At 40.1% G+C, this 22,165-nt stretch overlaps 2 protein-coding genes across 2 annotated transcripts; both read left to right on the top strand.

Annotated features, from left to right (window-relative positions):
• Positions 1-10,047: 10,047 nt before the first annotated feature.
• On the top strand, positions 10,048-12,126 carry rxfp3.3b (relaxin family peptide receptor 3.3b). Its single transcript, XM_077004598.1, has one exon. It carries the CDS (start codon positions 10,227-10,229, stop codon positions 11,388-11,390), a length of 1,164 nt encoding a protein of 387 aa, XP_076860713.1. The 5' UTR covers positions 10,048-10,226; the 3' UTR covers positions 11,391-12,126.
• A 3,735-nt stretch (positions 12,127-15,861) lies between these two features.
• fem1b (fem-1 homolog b) lies at positions 15,862-19,580 on the top strand. Its single transcript, XM_077007086.1, has 2 exons — positions 15,862-16,838; positions 16,926-19,580. The coding sequence occupies exons 1-2, from the start codon at positions 16,591-16,593 to the stop codon at positions 18,559-18,561; spliced, it is 1,884 nt and encodes a 627-aa protein (XP_076863201.1). The 5' UTR covers positions 15,862-16,590; the 3' UTR covers positions 18,562-19,580.
• Positions 19,581-22,165: the final 2,585 nt, after the last annotated feature.

Raw genomic sequence — 22,165 nt, 5'->3', positions numbered from 1 at the left:
TATCCTCTTTCCCTGAGACTTGGCGTGATCGCTTCCTTTTTAGTTGCTCACCCTGCCCGTCACAAAATGTCATTTAAAAACCAGCCTGATTGAAATATTTGACATCAGAGTAAAAGACTATTACGTTCACATATTTTTGTTGGACAATAAAAAACCTTTTTGTTTCTTAGGTTACCACTTAATTTGATTGATTTACTTGTACTTATTATAGTATATTGATTAATGAGCAAATATGTGTGTTCATGTCTGATTCCAACTAACTGGGTTTATTAAAGAAATTGACTACAGGGAACTTATAGGCAGCTCTTGCTATTCACCATGACATATAGATGCATTAGAAAACAGCAACTATCTGAAGAAAGAGAGATAGAGTGAGAGAGATTTATAAAGACATTATGAGAATTTCAAACATATCCAATTACATTTCCCTTCATAATACTGGGCAAGGTTAGTTTTGTTTTTCAGTTACACAGTGCAGCAAAAATCATAGACAAGGCTGAGACCACCGCAAGTCCAGATACAGGACTACAGGACATTTCCTTCTAGACATTTAGGTTCCCAGAATCACAATATTAAAAACAGCAAGCAGGAAAAGCAGCACATGGGCACATGAACATGACTTTGTTAAGTTGGTAGTGAAGCCTTACTACTTCTATGGGTGACAACAATGTGGAATAATATAATTGTGATTTATATAGTTTTAAATACATTACATATTACATTTTACATTACATATATTATACAGGGGGTCCTCATGTAAGTTGGAACATATGTAGGCTACATACTGTATGTAAATAAAATACTGTAAGCACGTATCCTATCCTAACACCTATCCTAACAAAGTAATTATCAAAAAACACATAAAATATGTTTAATAATGAAATGAAACATTATTGCATTACGTTTACAACGCAAAACTATTTAAGTTGAAACAAGGCTTTATACAGTAAATGGGAGACGTGTCGTAATCACGAAACATCGTAACTCAGGACTGACGTAACCCGAGGACCCCCTGTATATTGTGTTACATATAATACATGTATTCTTAAAACATTACTAACATTGATCTATTTAATTGTATGGTCATATACTGAAATATACAATAATATACATTATATAATATGGTATATCAACAATAATGATTTCATTATTTTAATGGGTTGGGTTAATGTTGATAGTGGGTCAGAACTCCTTGCAAGTTTTGATATCATAATATCCAGTTTAATTTCTAAAAGATGCATGGAATTATAACCAGAAAATAAACATAACGGAATGGGAAAATAACTACTTAATGATCTATGTAGAATTCAGAACTTGATTAGCATCATTATCCTACACACCCTTTTAGCAAACTAATTGCAAGCATGCCTTTTTAGTGCATTAGAAACAAACCATTGGAACATTTTAATTAAACATAATTGCTCAAGTTGTGTATTGAATTTAATAAAAAATTGTTCACAAGAAATAGGCCTACTGTATTAAGATATGCCATTGCGAGGCTGCTGTCAGAAGGAAGTTGCCACTGAGCTTAGAGCGTCACAGAGTGGCATCAGCAGGTGCAACAGAGAGACTCGGAGAAAAATCACAGAAAGGCGTAGAAGTGAACGTCCTTCGGCCACATCCCACACTGATGACCGCTTCGTTGTGAAGGACCTCAATGACCTGAGGACCATTCTTCAAGAAGAGTGGCATGCCATGCCTCAGCACACAATAAGTTGACTTGTGAACTCCATGAGACATCTTTGTTGAGCTGAAATTGATGCTTAAGGGCACGTTTTTGGTACACTGACATTTTTTTGTTAAGATATGTCCACCACTGTTGGGTTTTGTTTTAATAAATTGTTTCAGACGAGGAAATCACCATGGCAGGCTTCTACTAAAACGAACTACTTTCATGATATATCACTGTTGCGTGTTTTTTGTGTTTTTCATACATTTCACCAGAAAAGTGAGTAGTGTATGTGCAGTGCCGAAGTGGCAATACAATTAAGGAGTGTTAGATGCAATTAGATACAAATAATTGATGGAATGTTAGAAGATGAAGGGTTGGCTGCATGTAGCTTTTTTTATCACCTCGGTTTATCACATCAAATAGTTAAAAGGATTTTGCTTAGATTGAATTAGAACCTATTTCCATTTATTACATTATAGCACCAGAACTCTGCTCTGGTCACCTTTCATATAAACTATAAGTGCCAGAGTTCTGCACAGTCTTCCAGCACAATGTAATGCCCTTCATTGCTGATCACAAATTCCTAGTAATAATCCTTTGACTCTTGTTTATTTTTCCTATCCAGTGAACTCAGGGCAGGCTGGATTCTCCAAAAGAAGTCTTCTATCCATCTTCTATCCATCATGCTATTGTAACAGGGTGAAAGAAGCGGCAGACACGTTTGGCAGTGCTGGGTCGAGTTTAATGTCCATCTCCATAACAGACACGGCACAAACAAAACACTTAGAAATAAGAAAAGAACGGAGGAGCGTAGCGGCTCAAAACTCAGTCTCAGTCACGTCTCACTTGGCCTTTCGACGGAAGGCGTGGCGAAAACAGCACAGCACCATGTCTGAGTAGGCTCAAGCAAGGCAGAGCAGGGAACGGAGGAACCTGTGGGCTAATGAAGGGTGCAGCAGTGATAGGGAACCCCTATGGAGCCGGTCCGGCCTACCATGACAGCTATCAGTCTAGGAGTCAGGTTACAATTTTTTGTGCTGCAACTTCAGGTTTTCAGGCTTTGCCAAACTGAAAACATATTTAATAGTTGGTGGGTCTCTAAAGAAGTGCGGTTAGTTACAAAGAAAGAAGAAGCCTCTGTTCTGTGACAACTCTAGGCCAGGACTTTTCAACCCAAGGCCCACTAGACACCTCACATTTCTGCTCTTATGCAGCCACAGACTTGGAGTTTGGGTTATTCAGTGTTATTAATTGCTTGGAACATGGGTGCTTGGAACCAGGATATAGCAAAAACAGTGGGACTCTAAGGAATGAGTAGTGAAACACTGGACTAGCCTGAGCTGGATCAGGTGTATTAAAAAAATTTTAGTAAACGGTAGATGGTACATCTCTCTCTCTCTCTCTCTCTTTCTCTCTCTCTCTCTCTCTCTCTCTCTCTCTCTATATATATATATATATATATATATATATATATATATATATATATATATATTTACCATCAGTGATTTGTGACCTTCTGTTATGAGGGTTATATAGGTCAAATTCTCACAGTTCTCCTATACTGTCTTCTCACAGTTCAGAACAGTGGCGGATGCAGCCGGCACTTTTTGGATGGGCCAAAGTGTGGGCAAGCACGAACGAAAGTTGTTGACGGGTTGGGGGTACCAAGACCGAAAGGGTGGGCGGGGTGTATGGTCATTAAATGACTCGGGCGCTAGGCGCAATCCTGCAGCAATTATAGTTTATTTTCATTAATTTTCATATGGAAAACTGTATTCTGAGCTTGTGATTAGGCGGGCCCAGCTGCCAATCAGGATGGGCCTGGCCCACCCAGGCCCGCCCGTAGATCCGCCCCTGGTTCAGAACTACCTTTATGAAAACTGATGTTTTTCAAAACAACACATATGAATTACACCATGCCACCAGAGCTACGTGTGATCTGGATTGGAACTGAACTCTTTCATTACAGACTTAGCCAAAGCCAGAGGCTCTGCTCTTACAGTGAGTCAGACAACATGCATTAGCGCTCCAGGCTCATTACAAGGGAAGGAAAGACTGAAAGCCAGCAACCGAATGAGTCAACCAGTCAAACATTTATATCAACAACCCCTCAGTGCTGTAAGATAAAAAGGCAGCAAATCCTGACAGAACAACATGTTGCTTACCAAGGGATCCTTTAGGTTATATAAATGTACACATTCCTCATGGTCGCATTCCTTATAGCCAATTTAGAGAAATGCATTAACATACTGCAGTACTCTCTTTCAGAAATGCATTTAAAATAATCTAAAATTGAAAAGCACCCACCTTGCAATAATAATAATAATAATAATTTTCACACAGATGAAGCAGTTTAGCTGACAAAGTAGTCAACCTTAGATAGCCCTATGACATCAGGCATGAACATGCCTATATTGAACATGTTGTACATGCAGATTAAGGAGAGACAGATGGGATAGATAAAATTCAGCGCATATGTTAAGAGAGCAGTTCATATTTTTAAAAAATGGATCACGATGGTTGCACTTGTTAGCATGCATTAGTCAAAGTAACTGAGAACTCATTCTTTGTCGACACTCATGTGTTTCCAGTCACCCTCTGGATGCTCACGCTGACAGTACTGAGAATTAGATTAAATTAACATTCATCTGGACTCTGTACATGTAAACAGGAGATTGGGGGAGGGTTAATAGTCATGATTGCTGTCATATTACTGCATTAATCTGTTTTCCATGGGAAATTGTTATGAGAGTTATTATTGGTGCTATAACGAGACAAGGCTGGCAGAGGAAAAGCACTGACGCCTACTGTATGATAGAGAGCGTAGGAGAGGTGTGTGTGTGTGGGGGGGGAAGTAAAGGTCTTACTCGATGATGGAACTTTGGCAAATCTGTTTTTCCTCTCTTTGGATCACAACCATATCATGGTGGAGGGGTTGGCGTGCCTGCTTGATCCTAGGAACTATGCCATCAGGGGTTCCTGGTAGCGTAAATTGGTAAGGATTCCTGGGAAAGAAAACTGGTCTTAGGTGATGGGTCAGGTAAAGAGTGATCTATAAAATACCCCTATGGTATTCTATGGAGTGCCTGATGGCCTGGTCTCTACACATGGGGCATTCCCACAATGGGCCTACAAGCTGTGGGAGGGGCACTAATAGGGGAACATTGCAATGTGGATCGGGTAGTGCTGATCAGATGACTGGCGAGGATGCCAGAAAGACCTGGTGGACTCAAATGTTGTCGTGAGGGTTTGCTGGGAACGTTTGGCAGAGAAGCCTGTTAGAAAGATCTTCAACTCCCATGTCCGGCAGAGCTTAGACCACATCCCAAGGGGGGCCAGAGACATAGAGTCCAAGAGGGCCATGTTCGGTACCACTGTTGACGCGGCAGACTGACTGGAGCTGTGTGGCTGACTGGTTGTCTATGCCTGTTGTGGCCTCAATCCCAGAACCTGATGGTGGACACCCCAAATAAGGAATAATGAGGGTGAATGATGTCTGCCCTGAGTTCCTTAAGGGTATGGATGTTGTGTGAGGCAAACTGATCAATTTGAAGGATATATATATATATATATATATATATATATATATATATATATATATATATATATATATATATATATATATATACACTACCCTTCAAAAGTTTGGGGTCACTTAGAAATGTTCTTATTTTTGAAAGAAAAGCAGTTTCAAACTGAGTTTTACCATTAAAGTTTATACAAAGGTTTTAGTTAATTGCTAAATGGTCTGTAGATATTGCAAATGTACATAATAACTACATTAAGCATGCTCACCAGCGCGAGCTTTTTAAAATTTTAGTGAACTGAATGGAGAGAACATTGATGTGTGGAAGAAATATGAGTATTTGCAATATCTGGTATGGGGACAGGTGTAGGATATATAGTAAATTTACAAATATAGTAAAATCCATAATAGTAAAAAATACCAAAATTAAAGCAATACTGAAAAGTGGCCACCCTATATACAACCAGCTTTGTTCACTCACACTGTTTTTCAGTGTTCTGCAGATGCCAAACACAAACACACATCAGATGCATCTTGTGCTGTCCATATTTTATTAAGAAGTGAACAATATTCATTGAACCCTTGAACATAGCGATACTAAACATAATACATGTCAGACATGACATTCAGACACTGTCTGACTCAGAGATAAAAAAAAAAAAAAGATTTTAACTTGGAGGGGTGCAAGTAAGAGGAGTAGTCCATTGAAACGCAGAGTGCGGATTAGTTTCCTTCTCACTTTAGACCCGCGGGGACGCGAGCGAACGTTACTGGAGGAGCGAGTAACTAGTCGCTACTATTGTGAATGTAGCAAAACTGTGACAGAAGCTACAGCAGCGATTAAATTAAAAATAATTTAAAGGCTAGCTTTAAACACGCTCTTCCCTGTCATCTTCTCTCATGATAATATCGCGCTGAAAAATATTGACCTGTCTTGTCAATGTATGGAGCCAGATCCGTAAATGCGAGAAGCCGCTTTCGCCATTCCAGATGGCTCAGTCAAAACCATTTACCGTAAAATATGAAAACTTCAAAACGGCGAATTTCGCCGCAAGGTGACAGATTTTCATGCCTGCATCCAGTTCACTAAAATTTTAAAAAGCTCGCGCTGGTGAAGTGTGCTAAATATTAACCGCCATGCTTAATGTAGTTATTATACAGTGTACATTTGCAATATCTACAGACCATTTAGCAATTAACTAAAACCTTTGTATAAACTTTAATGGTAAAACTCAGTTTACATGCTACTGTGAATCAGAACCCCCGCGTTCCGCCATGTTTGAAAACGCTGGGAAGCTGGTGGGGTGGGCGTGGCTTGGTCCCAGAGGCGGTTTCAGAGCTCTGTGTCAGTCCGGAATCAGTGACCAATGGAGATTGCAGAGGAACGCCTTCATCTAAGACCCTCCCACACGTGAAATGTGTTCCAAAAGTCAGAAGCAAAAAACCAAGCAGAAGCAAAGAGAGATTCCAGAAGCAAAAGACCTTACAAAAAACAAAAACAATGGAACCAAAAACTTGTCAAAATGCAAACAAAAATAAGTTTCAAATAACCAATTATATTAAATATATATACTTTTGATATATTTTTTTCTGTTTTGCATTCATAACATATACTTTCTGCTCTTGGATTTACTTTAGCTTTTTTTGAACTATTGAAACAAAAATCACTCCATAGCAGTGTACTTACGTAATGTGACATGAGGAAGGTAGGCAGGATACCAAGACGTGCATATGAAATAGGCTTTATTACCGCAGTTAGCGTTTAGCACGTATAATATGTGAAACATACAATGTACGATTTTACTCTTTATAGGCACATGTTTGAGTAAAATGAACATTGTTCTTTTATTCTATAAACTACTGACATGTCTCTGAAATTCCAAAATGTAGCATTTATTTAAAAAAAATGAGATATGGTGAAAATAATGAAACGTGGATTTCATGAAATAATGGATTTAAGATGCAGTTCTTTCAGACCTCAAATAATGCAAAGAAAACAAGTTCATATTCATTTAGAAACAAATGAGAGTTCAGAAATCAATATTTGGTGGAATAATCATGATTTTTTATCACAGCTTTCATGCGTCTTGGCATGCTCTCCACCAGCCTTTCACACTGCTTTTAGGCAATCTTATGCCACACCTGGCATTTATCAGCAATTTCAGGTGGGCCAGTCAGAGCTAGTCAGAGGACCGGATGTGATTTGGGCTACTCTTTTTAGGGGGTTACCTCAATTAGTGACTTTCAGCTCCATATCTACATTACCATAATCAAGATTGGTCCAAGTTTGTGCCTAACAGTTTGTGTCAAACAACAGCAGGTTCCAATCAAGTTATTGATATCAAGATAACCTTGTAGTGGAAGGATATTGACATAGTTAACTAAGGAATGATCAAATAGCTTGAAAATATCCAAATGGGCTTTGACAGAATGAGATGTTTTAAGAGACTTAAGAACCATTGTATTTCTCCACATTCTTTTAAGAGCTTGAATAAACTAATATCCGAATAGTGGATATATACCACAATTCACTATTTAGACATTTTCACTGTGACTGTGTAATCCAACCTCAGTTAAGTAGCTAATATCTGACCTGGCTAGTAGCTAATAGTAGTGACGTGAATAAACTGTTAGCCCAAGATTAGTCACATGCTAGGTAGTTAGCTAAATTCTAGTTTAGCTAGTTTCTGTAGATAGAATTAGATGATTACTCAAATCCAAACTAATTAACGTTAACTCAAAGTGAACAAACCAGGTACACACTTCAATCGCAACTTATAGCAGCTTTATAACAGAAGTTCCTCTAAATACAGTCCACTGGACCTCCTTTTACGATAAGATTCATATGTTTTTATTATTCTTAGCCAATTGTCCCTAGACACATCTAATTTCTTCTGTATTTAACTAGATGTCTTATTAAACTTCAGAATTATTTCCTGGCACTCACGTGTTGTGAATCTGTTCTCCTGGCCAGCTACGAAACACTGGGGTTTGAAATCTTTGAGGTCTTTGTCAAGGTCATGGGAGTTTGACTCTGATTACAACTTTTATGAATCAAAATCAAGCTTTACTTGTATGTGTTCACACATACAAGGTGTTTCTCTCAGGTTAAACAGTAGATCACAACACAACGGAATTTGCTAACCTCCATACATAAATGTTCCATATTTACACACAGTCATATAGGCATATATTTTTGCATTCTTTTGTACACATTCACTCATTCAAATACATAAAACATATAAAGACTAATTAATTGTAAAAGTACTTTAACATAATACTAAAATTTTACAAAATGTGGAATACAGCAGCTAGTAACAGATACAGGATTAAAAACAGTATTGTGTGGTGGTATTACTATAGTACAGAAGTAATCCATTAATTGTTCACGAGAATACTGGCATGGGTGAAGAACATTTTCTGCAGTCTGGTAGTTCTGACCTTCATAATACAGAAGTGCCTCCTTGAGGGCAGAAGTTGGAAAACATCTCCAGGCTGTCCAGAAGTCAGCAATGATTTTCTCTGCCTATTTCCTAGTTCTGCTTGGGAAAAGGACATCGAGCTCAGGCGGGTTTAGACCCATGTTTGTTTTCTGCAGACCTGATGATGCAAAGTGGCCTGTGAAGGTTATGCATGATGGCAAAACTGCACCAGACTGTTATAGGAGGTCATGACACTGTGATCACATTGTAGGACTGGACTGGCACCTGCTGTGGTACATTGAACTCTAGTAGCTGTTGTATTAAGCACATCGTCTGGTGGATTTTGTTTTATGGGTAGAGGTGACAGTGGGGGGTGGGTGGAGAAGGGGGCAGTACTAATTGACTGTGTAGTTGCTGACAGTTTTCACAACCTCAATGTCTGTGTCTTACCTGTAAGGAACTAATAATTTACTTGCAGGTGGTTTCAAGGACACTGATCTTGGTAACCGTCTTGCAGCAGTTCTGAGACAATGCTATTGAATGCTGCCCTGAAACCTAAGAACAGAAGATCTTGGGCATGAAGGATAAAGGTGAATTGCAGACCCATACTGACTATATCCTCAGCAGACATTGTAGTCTGATGGATTTAATGACTACAGACAAGAACGTCTAGCACACACACACACGCGCACACACACACACACACACACACACACACACACACACACAATATTTCCCATTATTGCATATTAGATTAGATATTGATCTTATTAAATATTAGATATTGAAATGTTAAAACATTTAATGTACTCATTTGTAATATCACATGAGTGTAAATACTTGGTCAAGTTTAAAATTAACTCAAAAGTAGAAATAATATATGAAAATATAGATCACTCAGTGTTAAAATGTAACTCTAGATAGATAAAAACTGGATTTAATTTTTTATGATCTGACAATAAGACAGAACCATCTTATTGTGGTGACTATTATTGCTGGAAGATGTTTGAATCATAAAATCATGTTCGCATGCAAAAGGACATGTGTCTTATTAAATGTTGCTCTGCAAAAATTGAATGACTCATGGAGTTAGAATAATTTCCCTGCTGTCCCACTACGTTTCTAATAGTAATTTAGTTCAACAATAAATTCTGAGCCGCTGAAAGGAATCAATTATTAAACTGGGAAGTTGTCTATAATATGCAGGGATCGAAGTTCATAGTGTTTGAGTTATGAGCGAGATGTATAAACTTGTCTGTTGTTCATTATGTGAAAAAAGCAATACAATTACATGGTTTTCAAATATCCTGGGGTTTCTTTTTACTGTGCTTAAAACTCGTGTGAGTTGGGACCAGAGTTACAGTCTCTGGTTGGGACCAATCAAGCTGTGGACCAATCGCTGCATGTTGTGAACGGACGCGTCAGGTGCCGCGCGCACTAAAGCGCCTGCAGAGCGTGCAGGTGCCACGCGCACTAAAACCTGCAGAGCGTGCCGTGCATTGTTGTAAACAGAAGCATGCAACAACTGAGCAGTTCTAATGACTGTGTTGCGTTATAACCGAGCTATCGTCTTCATCTTTACTTTGTTTTACGTTTTTATGGTGCTATGCAACCTGTTCACAGATTGCTGCTAGTCAAAGCACACGGGAACGATTTTGGGCTCCAGAGGATGGCCGAACCTCTGAACACCAGCGCCTTCAACTTTACCGAACTCGAGGACATCGACGTTTTCGCAGACGGATCCCCGGCGCTCAGGTTCATGATTTCCATAGTGTATTCGTTTGTGTGTGCCGTCGGCTTAGTGGGCAATGTTTTGGTCTTTTTCTTAATGAAAGCGAGACAAGGTAAAAAGAAGTCTACGGTAAACTTTTTCATAATGAACCTTGCGGTTACCGACTTTCAGTTCGTCTTGGCTTTGCCGTTTTGGGCCGTGGAAGCAGCTCGGGACTTCAGCTGGCCGTTTGGACACGTCATGTGCAAGGTTGTCCTCTCCGTTACGGTTATGAACATGTACGCCAGTGTCTTTTTCCTCACCGCTATGAGCATCACACGGTACTGGTCCGTGGCCTCGGCTCTGAAGGACCGAACCAGGCGGAAAATCTGCTCCGTTAAATGGGTCAGCGCGCTGCTCTGGGTCTTGGCCACTATTGCAACAGCACCAACGTTTACGTTCTCCACCCAGAAAAAAGTCGGTAATGAAACCCTGTGCTTGATGGGCTTTCCTCGAGGACACTTCTGGCTTGGCCTGTATCACCTGCAGAAGATCTTAATTGGGTTCGTGTTCCCCATGTTAATTGTGTCGGTCTGCTATATGCTGCTTCTGCGATTTATCCGGCTCCGCAGCATGAACAACAATCTTCCCAAACGACGGTCCAGGATAACCAGATCAGTCACGGTTGTGGTCCTCTCCTTCTTCCTCTGCTGGATGCCAAATCACGCAGTCACGTTCTGGGGTGTCTTGGTCAAATTGGACATTGCTCACTTTGATCAAGCCTACTATATGGTCCATACTTACGTTTTCCCTGTGACCGTTTGCCTGGCGTATACCAACAGTTGCTTGAACCCGGTTTTGTATTGCCTTACAAGGAGAGAATTTAGGAAGATGTTAAAGGATTTATTCTGGAGAATGACTTCACCGGCGATTGCCAATAGCTGTCAGATCCGTCCGTTCTCAGGGACGATCAACGGTGATCAGGACAGTCAGGCTGTGGTGCCTTTGAATGTAATAGAAACAGAACACTGCAGGTTCTCTGTGTTTAATGACCACTGATGCGCTGATGCGCAAATGCGCAAAACATGCGTAAACCTAATTGGAAAAGTATATAGCTTAAATATGTGGGCTACTGTGAACTCACCATATTGTATTTTTCTATGTTCGCTTTCCGAAAATAATTAATGCATTGTGTACATTTGAGTGGTAGCCTACTCAAATACGATATAAAACATCTGTGAAAATGTGCTAGATTGTACACCCGATCTAACCACTGAAACCACTCTCAAAACTGAATGTGATGTTATCTACAAGCATGAATATTGTATCTGCTTCAGTAGACATGAGCAAATTGTCATATTTAGATGTTATTTAATATAAGCCAAACTGCAGTGCATGCGTAGCCTGTTTTTTTGTGCTGTAAAATCAAAAACGCTGTGCGTGAACCTGCCTACTTTAGAGTTTGTTAAATGTATTGGTATAGTGTGTAATTTCAGTTTATTGAACAATGCAGTTTGTGTGAAAATGTAATATGCCATGTCATGCCTTCAGTCTCATGTTTAAGGTTCAGAAATATTTTCTTTTTTTTCATTTGACTTTATCTCTCACAAACTATTCTCCAGTTTTTTTTTTATATTTCTGCTCTGGAAAATATCTAAGATTAACATCTGCTAGGCTTACTGTAAGTGTAATAAAAGTGTGTAAATGTGCTTAGTAATTTGATAGTTTTGCCCCAAAGGAAATGAATGTACACACTTCTACTATGCTGTTGATTGTAAAGTGCATAATAAAGTCTTATCTTATCAAGGCAGTGTTTGGTTTTTCCATGAACACCATTAAAATGAGGTTATTGAAGGCTTTCGCAAAACTGTTATTCCATCTAATTAACATTTGCAATGCTGTGATCCTAATGGACTCTAAATGCTAAAGTGTGAACTGTGTAGGTTTTATTGTTTAAGTAGGGATATGCCACACCGTGAAGCAAAAACATTACCACAAAGGAAATATATTACTTGACTTAGTGATTGCTACAGTTAGAAAAAGGTAATGTACTGAAGTGACATTTTCAGTCTTGTCCAATTAACTTGGTTTGTGGACACATTTGACTAGAAATATCATTATCAGATTATTTTATATATTATCAAAATAATATTAAACAATTGAATACAATATATACAATTTAAACTTGTAGCCATAAACTGCTGCATGCAGTTTGTGTTATATGGTATAGAAAAGTTACAAATGTTTCTGGTCATACTGTGGCAGGAACCTTCTCCTTTCTTCTCATTCTCCTTTTTTCTCCTTTCTCCTCCTGGCTTTAGTCGCATTATACTTGCTGGTTCGGAGTCTTGACCTAGATTTCTGTAAAGCTGCTTTGTGGCAATGCCCATTTTCAAAAATGCTACATAAAAAACTGAACTGAAATAACACTGAGCTGAATGACTAAAGTTTTACCATATTGGTGCCTGCTAATATATTCCTGCTTGTTGCCTAAATGAATCGGACAGTGATGCATAGCTCCAATCCATCAATGTTGTCTTTAATGCTCAAAACACAAGAGGGCACTGTAACATCTTTTCTCTTAGTATTAGATTGTATACTATGTAACTCTTATTGGGTTGAAGAACATGAAACTCATAAGTTCATGAGATGTTCATGCTGACATCTCCATAACATTGTTTCATACACACACACACACACACACACACACACACACATATATATATATATATATATATATATATATATATATATATATATATATATATATATATATATGACCACTTGTGAGTCATATATATATGACTGTGTATGTATATACAAACACCACTCACAAGTGGTCATTCCCCAAAACATCCCACGCTTAGTAAATGATTTGACCCACAGGCTTCCTGATAAATACTTATCTGAAATTACGGTGAGTGTGTGTCCAGTAGCTATCAATGCTATTTTACAGCCAGGACTACTAGCATGTTAATAATAATCAATGTCTTTTGTCAGTGATTTAGTGCCATATTTGTGCCTTGTATAACATTCTGGTTCTAGTGCTCATATAAACAGTAATAAATTCCTCAGACAATCAGAGAGAGTTCAGTCATAAGAAAATACACACTCCGGTGTGTCACTATCAGAAGATCTACTGTTGAGTAGGGTCACCATTTCTGCAAACTCATCATAAACATATCTATCATTCTCTATCCCAGCCTCTATGAAGGGCATATCCAACAGGATACAAACATAGGGGTTGAGGCTACGTTTACAGCACACATGAATATCAGCAAACTAGTATTTTCTATAAATGTATTACCCTCTTCAGAGAAGGACATATGCTTCCAGAAACACCGGAGAAGCACACAATTTAGCTTGTGTACTCTGAGGAGCACATAATGACTTGAATCTTAAATCTGGCACTATGCCCATCAGTGACCTTCAGATACCTCCAGTTCTCCTCAGTTACAGCTGTGTCCACACTCAGTTCTCAGTGTTTCTTCCCAAGCATTCTAGAATCTAAAACAAATTGTAGGCAGTACAGTACACAACATTCCATAATACTATAAACATTACAATTTTTAACATTCATTTTATATTTGGACTTCCTTACACATTTTATTCTTCTTTGAAAACTCAACTGATGTGAATTTTAAAACCATAATTTTGGACCACCCAAAGAGCATCACAACATTTTCATAAAAACAGACATTTACTGGCACCTGCTGAGGACTCGGACATGCTAACCATCCCAGAAGTGCCGTTTTGGCATTCTGTTTGGTATAGAAGTATATGATTTTGGATACAGATATGTTCAATAATTAGCCTTTTATTTCTGGGGAAATAGGAATCCGCCACCATTGCCTGCAGAACATCAAAGAGAAGTCTGTCTGCAAACTAGAATATTTAGTGGCAGTAATATCAGCTGGGTTTCTTGCGTATATTGGACACAATTATTTTGGTCACATACTAATTTGGGACCCAATCAATATGCAGACACAAACCGTGCTGCTTGAGGGTGTCAACCACCCAAATATGTTCATTGTCTCTTGTTTACTTAAAAAATTTAATAAATAATGAACATCCAAATCTCAATTTCCAAAGCAGACCTTCCAAATACATGAGACACAGTGAGAAAAAAATACATAAATTATTAAAATGTAATCTCAAAAAAACTGAACACCTGCCCAGTGCAAAAGTATGTGAAGGCTTTTAATTAGTAGCTTGTGGCACCTCCTTTTGCAGCCATTACTTCAACCAAATGTCTTCTGCAACCACAAACGAGTGTCGCATCTCTTTTGGGGATTTTTTGCTTATTCCTCCTTGCAGAACTGCCAACAGGTAAGGGAGGTTGGAGGGACATATGACATGTACCGCCCACTTCAGTATGCAACAGCATTTCTATGGGTCTGAGGTCCAACTGCTCTCTGGCAAAGTTTAAATGTGTAGCTTTGTTCTTTCTTGAGAGCACAGGCTTACTTCTATAGCAACTATTCCATAAACGCCATGTCTATCGATTTTTTGTCCGATTGTAGATGCATGTACATTTATACCAGATGTTGCCAAAGAGGTCAGCAACTGTCTTTGTGATTTGGTGATTTGCCTTGACCTGAATGATCTTTCTGGTGTTTCTTGGTGTAAGTGTTGATGGTTGTCTGCTTCTGGGCAGAGTTGCAGTGATGCAGAGTGCCTCCATTTGTAAATGATTTATCTTAGAGCTGGAATCTTTTGGAGATGTTTTTGTAACATTCCCCAGACTGATGAACTGTCACCACTTTCTTCATGATGTCCATGGAGGTCTCCTTCCCCCCTCAGCATTGTTGATCTGTGTGTTTTACTCCTTGGCACAACAGTGGTTTGGTTGGTGTACTCTCGTTTTTAATCAGTGTGGCTCGTATCTTTTACCAATAATGTCTCATTTGATTGGTCTGCTTAATTAATTACCTGAGCACTCACATGTTTCACCTGAGTCTTTTACCTAATTGATCAATGCAGCTGATTTTATTAACACAACCACTAAAATAACTGGCACAAAAGGATCAATTATCACTCATTCATCCTCATGCACCACTGCAGGAATTGGCTGCATTACCTGGAAGAGATGTAATCATCTTTATATTGGAGAAACCAAGCTGATCGGTTTATTGAACACCTTCACACCATTAGGATTTCCAGTACCATTCCAATACTAATGGACATTGTATTAATGACATATCTGTTTGCATATCCAGCTGTTGCTGAATGGCAGCACTGAAATTAGGAAATTAAAAAAAAACCCCATGGCATTAATGTTATAATTAACTTTTTCATATATATCTTCTTTATGTGTGTATAGTAACATTATTTATATATATATATATATATATATATATATATATATATATATATATATATATATATATATATATATATATATATATATATATATATATGGTTATTTATTTATTTATCAATTGAATCACTAAATGTCAGGACTTTTGTTGTAAAAAAAAAAAGTAATCTCAGAAACAACAACAACAACTATTTCCTGTTAATCAAATGACTTTTAACTTAAGTCAAGACAAATGGCCTCTTCCCTGTTCCGGCTAAGCTGGTGGTAAAGGTTAAAAGTGTCCTACAGAAAATAACTTTTGACGGCCTGTTTCCTCTCCTTAATATCGCAAACATCGCTGGACTATGCCTCAGTGACCAGAGCCCAGACCCACGACCCTGACCCGGCGTCTAGTGTGCTGTTTATCTCGACTGAACCGCGGCTGGTTGTCGTGACTAACTTTAGCAAGCTAGGTAGCCAGTCTATCTCCTAGCAACGGGCTACTAGCCGCTAGCTGGGCACTAAGGTCCGAACGAGTTGGTGAGGGACGTAGCGGGCCAGCCGTGTTTAGTCGGGCAGTTAGACGAGTTTACGGGGTGAAATAACACGATTCATGGACGTTGTTTCGTCGTAGACGTCGCACTTTTAACCTGCTTGGCTACCTGGCTAGTTGGGCTAATCCCGACGCTGCTCGGCGGTGTAAATGCCTCGTCAACACCGCCTCGACCAACACGTAGTTCGGTCGCTTGTGGTCGGCCGGTTCGGGACGTTGGCTCACCAGGCAGCAAATTGTTTTATTTAATTTTTTACAACCCACGCCGATTATGAGTTATTTCGGTAAAAACTGAGCCCGGCTGTTTCTTTCACATGAGCTTTGTGAGCTCGACCTGACATTTTAATGGGAGCCAGGCCGCGCCGCTGTGAGTATTGTGGGCGATACTTCGGACGCAGGCGGCCCGGATGGAGTCGCTGGCCGGGTACGTGTACAAGGCGGCCAGCGAGGGGAGAGTCCTGACCCTGGCCGCCCTTCTGCTCAACCACTCCGTGACGGAGACCCGGTACCTGCTGGACTATGTGACCCAGCTGTCCGGACAGCGCTCCACTCCCCTCATCATCGCCGCCAAAAACGGGCACGACAAGGTGGTCCGGTTGCTGCTGGACCACTACAGGGTGGACACTGAACAAACGGGCACGGTTAGATTTGACGGGTGAGTGTCTGTGTTGAGTAACGTGCAGAACCACGTAGTAGGTTCCTACCTTAGAAATGAATTCTTACTTTCCTTATGTTCTCCTAGGTATGTCATCGATGGTGCCACGGCACTTTGGTGTGCGGCGGGTGCCGGACACTTCGAGGTCGTCCGACTTCTCGTGACGCACAATGCCAACGTGAACCACACTACCCTCACCAACTCTACCCCTCTCAGGGCTGCATGCTTCGACGGCAGACTGGACATTGTGCGATATCTGGTGGAGCACCACGCCGACATCGGCATCGCCAATAAGTACGACAACACCTGCTTGATGATAGCTGCTTATAAGGGCCACACGGATGTGGTGCGCTTTTTACTAGAACGTGGGGCTGACCCTAACGCAAAGGCTCACTGTGGTGCCACCGCGCTGCACTTTGCTGCTGAGGCTGGCCATCTGGACATTGTGAAGGAGCTGGTGAGATGCCAGGCAGCCATGGTGGTCAATGGCCATGGCATGACTCCCCTCAAGGTGGCAGCGGAAAGCTGCAAAGCAGATGTGGTCGAGTTGCTTCTCTGCCATGCCGACTGTGATCCCCACAGCCGCATAGAGGCTTTAGAGCTGTTGGGTGCTTCCTTTGCTAATGACCGGGAGAATTATGACATTCTTAAGACTTACCATTACCTGTATCTGGCAATGCTGGAGCGCTACCGTGACCCTGAGAGGGTTATTGCCAAAGAGCTGCCACCACTGGTGGACGCGTATGGAGGTCGTCCTGAGTGTAGGACACCTCAGGACCTGGAGACCATCAGGCAGGACCGGGACGCGCTGCACATGGAAGGACTGATGGTACGTGAGCGCATACTGGGGGCAGACAACATAGACGTTTCGCATCCCATAATATACCGGGGCGCTGTGTATGCCGACAACATGGAGTTTGAGCAGTGCATTAAGTTATGGCTACATGCCTTGCGTCTACGTCAGCGGTGTAACCGCAACACGCACAAGGACCTTTTGCGCTTTGCACAGGTGTTTTCACAGATGGTGCACCTGAAGGAGCCGGTGCATGCGTCCGATGTGGAACAGGTACTGCGCTGCAGTGTGTTGGAGATCCAGCGTAGCTTGGCACGCATGGAAGCGGCCAGCGAGGCCGAGATGCCGGCCTGCACCGACAATTACGAGTCCAACATTTTCACTTTTCTCTACCTGGTGTGCATCTCCACCAAGACTCAGTGCAACGAGGACTCACGAGCGCGGCTCAACAAGCAGATCTACGATCTGATCCGTCTTGACCCGCGTACCCGGGAGGGCTCGTCGCTGCTGCACCTAGCAGCCAGCTCCAGCACGCCTGTAGACGACTTCCACACCAACGATGTCTGCAGCTTCCCAAATGCACAGGTGACCAAACTCCTGTTGGACTGCGGTGCTCTGGTGAACTGTGTAGACAACGAAGGCAACAGCCCACTGCATCTCATAGTACAGTACAACCGGCCCATTAGTGACTTCCTCACCCTGCACGCCATCATTATCAGTTTGGTGGAGGCTGGAGCTCACACAGACATGACCAATAAGCAGAAGAAGACTCCATTAGAGAAAAGCACGACAGGTGTGTCTGAGATCCTTCTGAAGACGCAGATGAAAATGAGTTTAAAGTGCCTGGCTGCTCGTGCTGTCCGACAGCACCACATTTTCTACAGAGACCAGATTCCTAAAAGCCTGGAAGAGTTTGTTGAGTTTCACTGATCCCTTTTTTATAGTTATTTTTTATCGGTTTATAAAAGTTTTCTGTTTTAACCAATCCAATGGTGCTGGGAACTTTTGATTACCATGATATTATTTTTTTGTTAATTTCCCAAATGCAAGTAATAAGGAAGGCTTGAATAAATGTAACACATCTGGTATTTCTGATTGAATAGTTTGTCCAGACTGATGCAGTGTCTCTCATACTGCTGTAGAAGATATAAAGACATTGGAAGTGCCACATCTCCATTCAGCGTTGGTCAGACTGTAGACTGACAGGTTTCTTCTTGATTTTCAGTGTTCTTTTTCCTAGGCAGTGGTTTACATTCTCATACAAAGTATTGCAGTGTTTCTGTCTTTCATATGTAACATGTTGTATTTAAATAACTCTTGCGTTTTGGGGCCATGGCTGACGAGCAGACACTGAATTCAGTTCTTTCATGTGAATGACAGAAAGAGAACAGCTGTTTTATTTTTTATTAGCTGCACCTTAATCTTTTTTTCTTTAACAAATTTTATAAATTTTATTTAAAAACTGTTCAAAGATCTATTTTCTAAGGAATCATTAGCAATGGACTGATGTACTTAAACTCTAATCCTGAAAAGCTGTTTCTGTGTACACTAAGATATGCCTGTGACAGGTTCTTTAAACTTTTTTTTTTTTTTTTGCCCTTCAGATTTCCCTTTTAACTACTATGCCACTATTTATGGGATCTATATGGATGCCTTGCTTTAAGTAGCAAAAGGTTTGAGGGCATAAGCTCCGTTTGAGTGGGCTGCAACACCTCGAGTGGCCTTATTCTGAATTACTTGGATATCTGAGTTTGAATGAGAACAAGCATGTCTTCTCTCTTTAGTTATGCTTGCCTGTCTCGTGATGGGAAGATTTGAGCCTGCCAGCATGACTTAAAGAGGGATGTTTAGGATTTTTGCTTCACATCTTTGAGAGTCAGTGATTGTAATGTGTTGATGTATTTTTATTTGCATATCTAATGAAACATTAAACATGAAGATTAAATGTTTGATATCTTATCGAATTTTCTGGCTCAAAGTCCAGTTCTCATCCATAGGGCTCATCATTCAACCATCGCACACTTCTTCTTTCTGCAATTCCCGTTTAGGGGTCGCCACAGCGGATCAAACTCCATCTGGCCCTGTCCTGAGTGTCCTCCACTGACACACCAGCCACTCTCATATCCTCAACCATCGCACACTATTATGTGTATATATTGTATAGCTTTATTGGGTAGATGGACAGATCTTTTTAACTGTATTGCATCTGTTTTTGGTACTGTAACTGCAGTGTACTGTAGTGAAATATCTAGAGGTAGTAGTAAAAAAAATTGTGGTACTCAGGATTTCCAAAGAAACATGATGTTTTGAGTAGCAGTCCATCCTTGACATACACAGCTGATTAAGGACATCTGTTCAAAATGTTTGTTTGACCTTGTGTACGATACTGAAGAAAAGGGGAACATGTAACTGTGACAGAAAAATAGATACATGATGGAGCAGAAAACATAATCATGAGCTTTCTTGAAATTGTTCATAGCCAACCCTTAAGGCTCAAGTAATGGTTAATAAGCTAGCCAGATGTGACTGACTTGCAGATTTTTCATTTACTAGCAAAGGAGAAACGGCTGAGTCTGCAAACAAGTATTGAGAGTTTCTAATACCGATTAATACTGTTTGAACCTTTAGAATCTGGCTTCTGTCTCATGCATAGCAGAGACAGCACTGCTGTCTAACTGCTATCAGTATTCTGTTAGACTTGAGAGCTGCATTTAACACCAACAATCATTATTTACTTCTCACTTGGCTAACGGCTAATACTGCACTCGCTTGGCTGACTTCCTATATTTCCAATAGATCTCAGTTAGTTGCTCTTGGTAAACAGCTTACAAATCCATTCTGTTACTCAGGGAGTACCTTAAGGCTCAGTACTTGGGCCTCTTCTCTTTATTATCTACATGTCACCCCTAGGTCAGATCATTTGCAGCCATGCTCTGCAGTTTCACTGTTATACTGATGATACTCAGTCCTCAGATATCAGCACAAAAGCTTTCTCTGCTCTACCACCCTCTATCCTGTTGTCCTGTTTACATGATCTCAATGGCTGAGCACAAACCTTTAAAAACTAAATCCTGCTAAAATGAACTCTCTTACTGGCTCAGAGCTGATTTTGCAGATGGTGTGTCTGTTTCACCCTCATTGGTTGTTGGCAACCTCTGTGTACTATTTGATACTTACCTCTCCACACATCAGGTCAATTGTCAAAATGCCTTTTTTACATCTGTTACATCGGTCACATTTGGCCTATGCTTACCAAAGAATGAAATCCTCATGCATGTGTAACGGACTCTGATGTAACGTATTCACAGCGCCAGTGTGGTAGATCCGTTAGCGGTTTCGGCTCTTGAATTTCACCTCTCACCAGTGGAACAGGAATTTACACGCGCACACATTCACCCATTTTTCCATCTTTTATTTGGTGTGGTATAATGCAGCACTGGAAGACAATAAGAAAATGAGTTTTCTTATATTGAAGTGACTACTGCAGTTAACGCCAAGCCGCAACATAGAAATCTCAGACTGTTGCTAAGGAACATACACGGCAACAGCATATTAAACTGGCTACAATAGAGTTACATATATACACATATACACTCATACATACATACACATACAATAGCTTTTACGAATATAAAATACTAAAATACTTATAATAAGTTGTCTCTGCATTACAAATAGGATATTGTACCACAAACAAAAATACACACTGAAACGGATGGACATGAGCACATTTCACAAGCAACAATAGAAAATAACCGAACTTTAACAGATTAATATTAAAGATATCAACGAAACACATACCTGGAAGACAATAAGAAAATGAGTTTTCTTATATTGAAGTGACTACTGCAGTTAACGCCAAGCTGGATAAATAAATAAAAATATCTCATTAATGAAAAATAAAAGGATTAGTTCATGCACTGCTAGCACGGCGGCAGAAAAACAGTCTCATACTAGTTTCACCTGACTTTAATAGAAGAAATAAGTCCATAAACTTTTAACAATTACCTAAAACAATTGATTCTCCACAAAAATAGTTTTAAATATATTTTATAATTAAATAAAGAGCAGTATTTTTAACTTAAAATGTGCTTTTAACTACTATTTATTGATGAAACACGGAGCTCAGAACCTACCCGCAACATAGAAATCTCAGATTGTTGCTAAGGAACGGTAGCTCAGAAAAATCAAACGTAGCATAACTGCAGTTCACCACTTAACACTAGGGGCGCTAAAACTCCATTTAATTTAATGAAATTCATCAAAACAAAAATAGTATTTTCTTATTCTGTTACATACACCCCCTCTGAATTTCATGAAATTTCAGCATCACAGTAGCTATACCAGCTCAATATACAAAAACACTTAAGAAACACAATAGATCACCTACAAAAGGACTGCCAACTTAGGAGTATCCCAAAAGGATGAAGCGGTATAAGAGCAGCGCTAAACTCTCACACCAGCTACTGGCCGCAGGATGCCTATATACACCCCACAAGATCTATGACCAAGACATATAAGCAAAAATTAGCCC

The sequence above is a fragment of the Brachyhypopomus gauderio genome, chromosome 5 (assembly GCF_052324685.1).
Source record: "Brachyhypopomus gauderio isolate BG-103 chromosome 5, BGAUD_0.2, whole genome shotgun sequence".
Classification (NCBI taxonomy): Eukaryota; Metazoa; Chordata; class Actinopteri; order Gymnotiformes; family Hypopomidae; genus Brachyhypopomus; species Brachyhypopomus gauderio.
Note: the sequence above shows the minus strand (reverse complement) of the source record. Positions and strands in the feature narration are given on the sequence as shown.

Excerpts from the sequence above, each read along its gene's own strand:
- fem1b (XM_077007086.1), top strand. The coding sequence starts at position 16,591 with ATGGAGTCGCTGGCCGGGTACGTGTACAAGGCGGCCAGCGAGGGGAGA. Across the intron at positions 16,839-16,925 it reads GGCACGGTTAGATTTGACGG|GTATGTCATCGATGGTGCCA; the intron begins GTGAGTGTCTGT and ends ATGTTCTCCTAG.
- rxfp3.3b (XM_077004598.1), top strand. The coding sequence starts at position 10,227 with ATGCAACCTGTTCACAGATTGCTGCTAGTCAAAGCACACGGGAACGAT.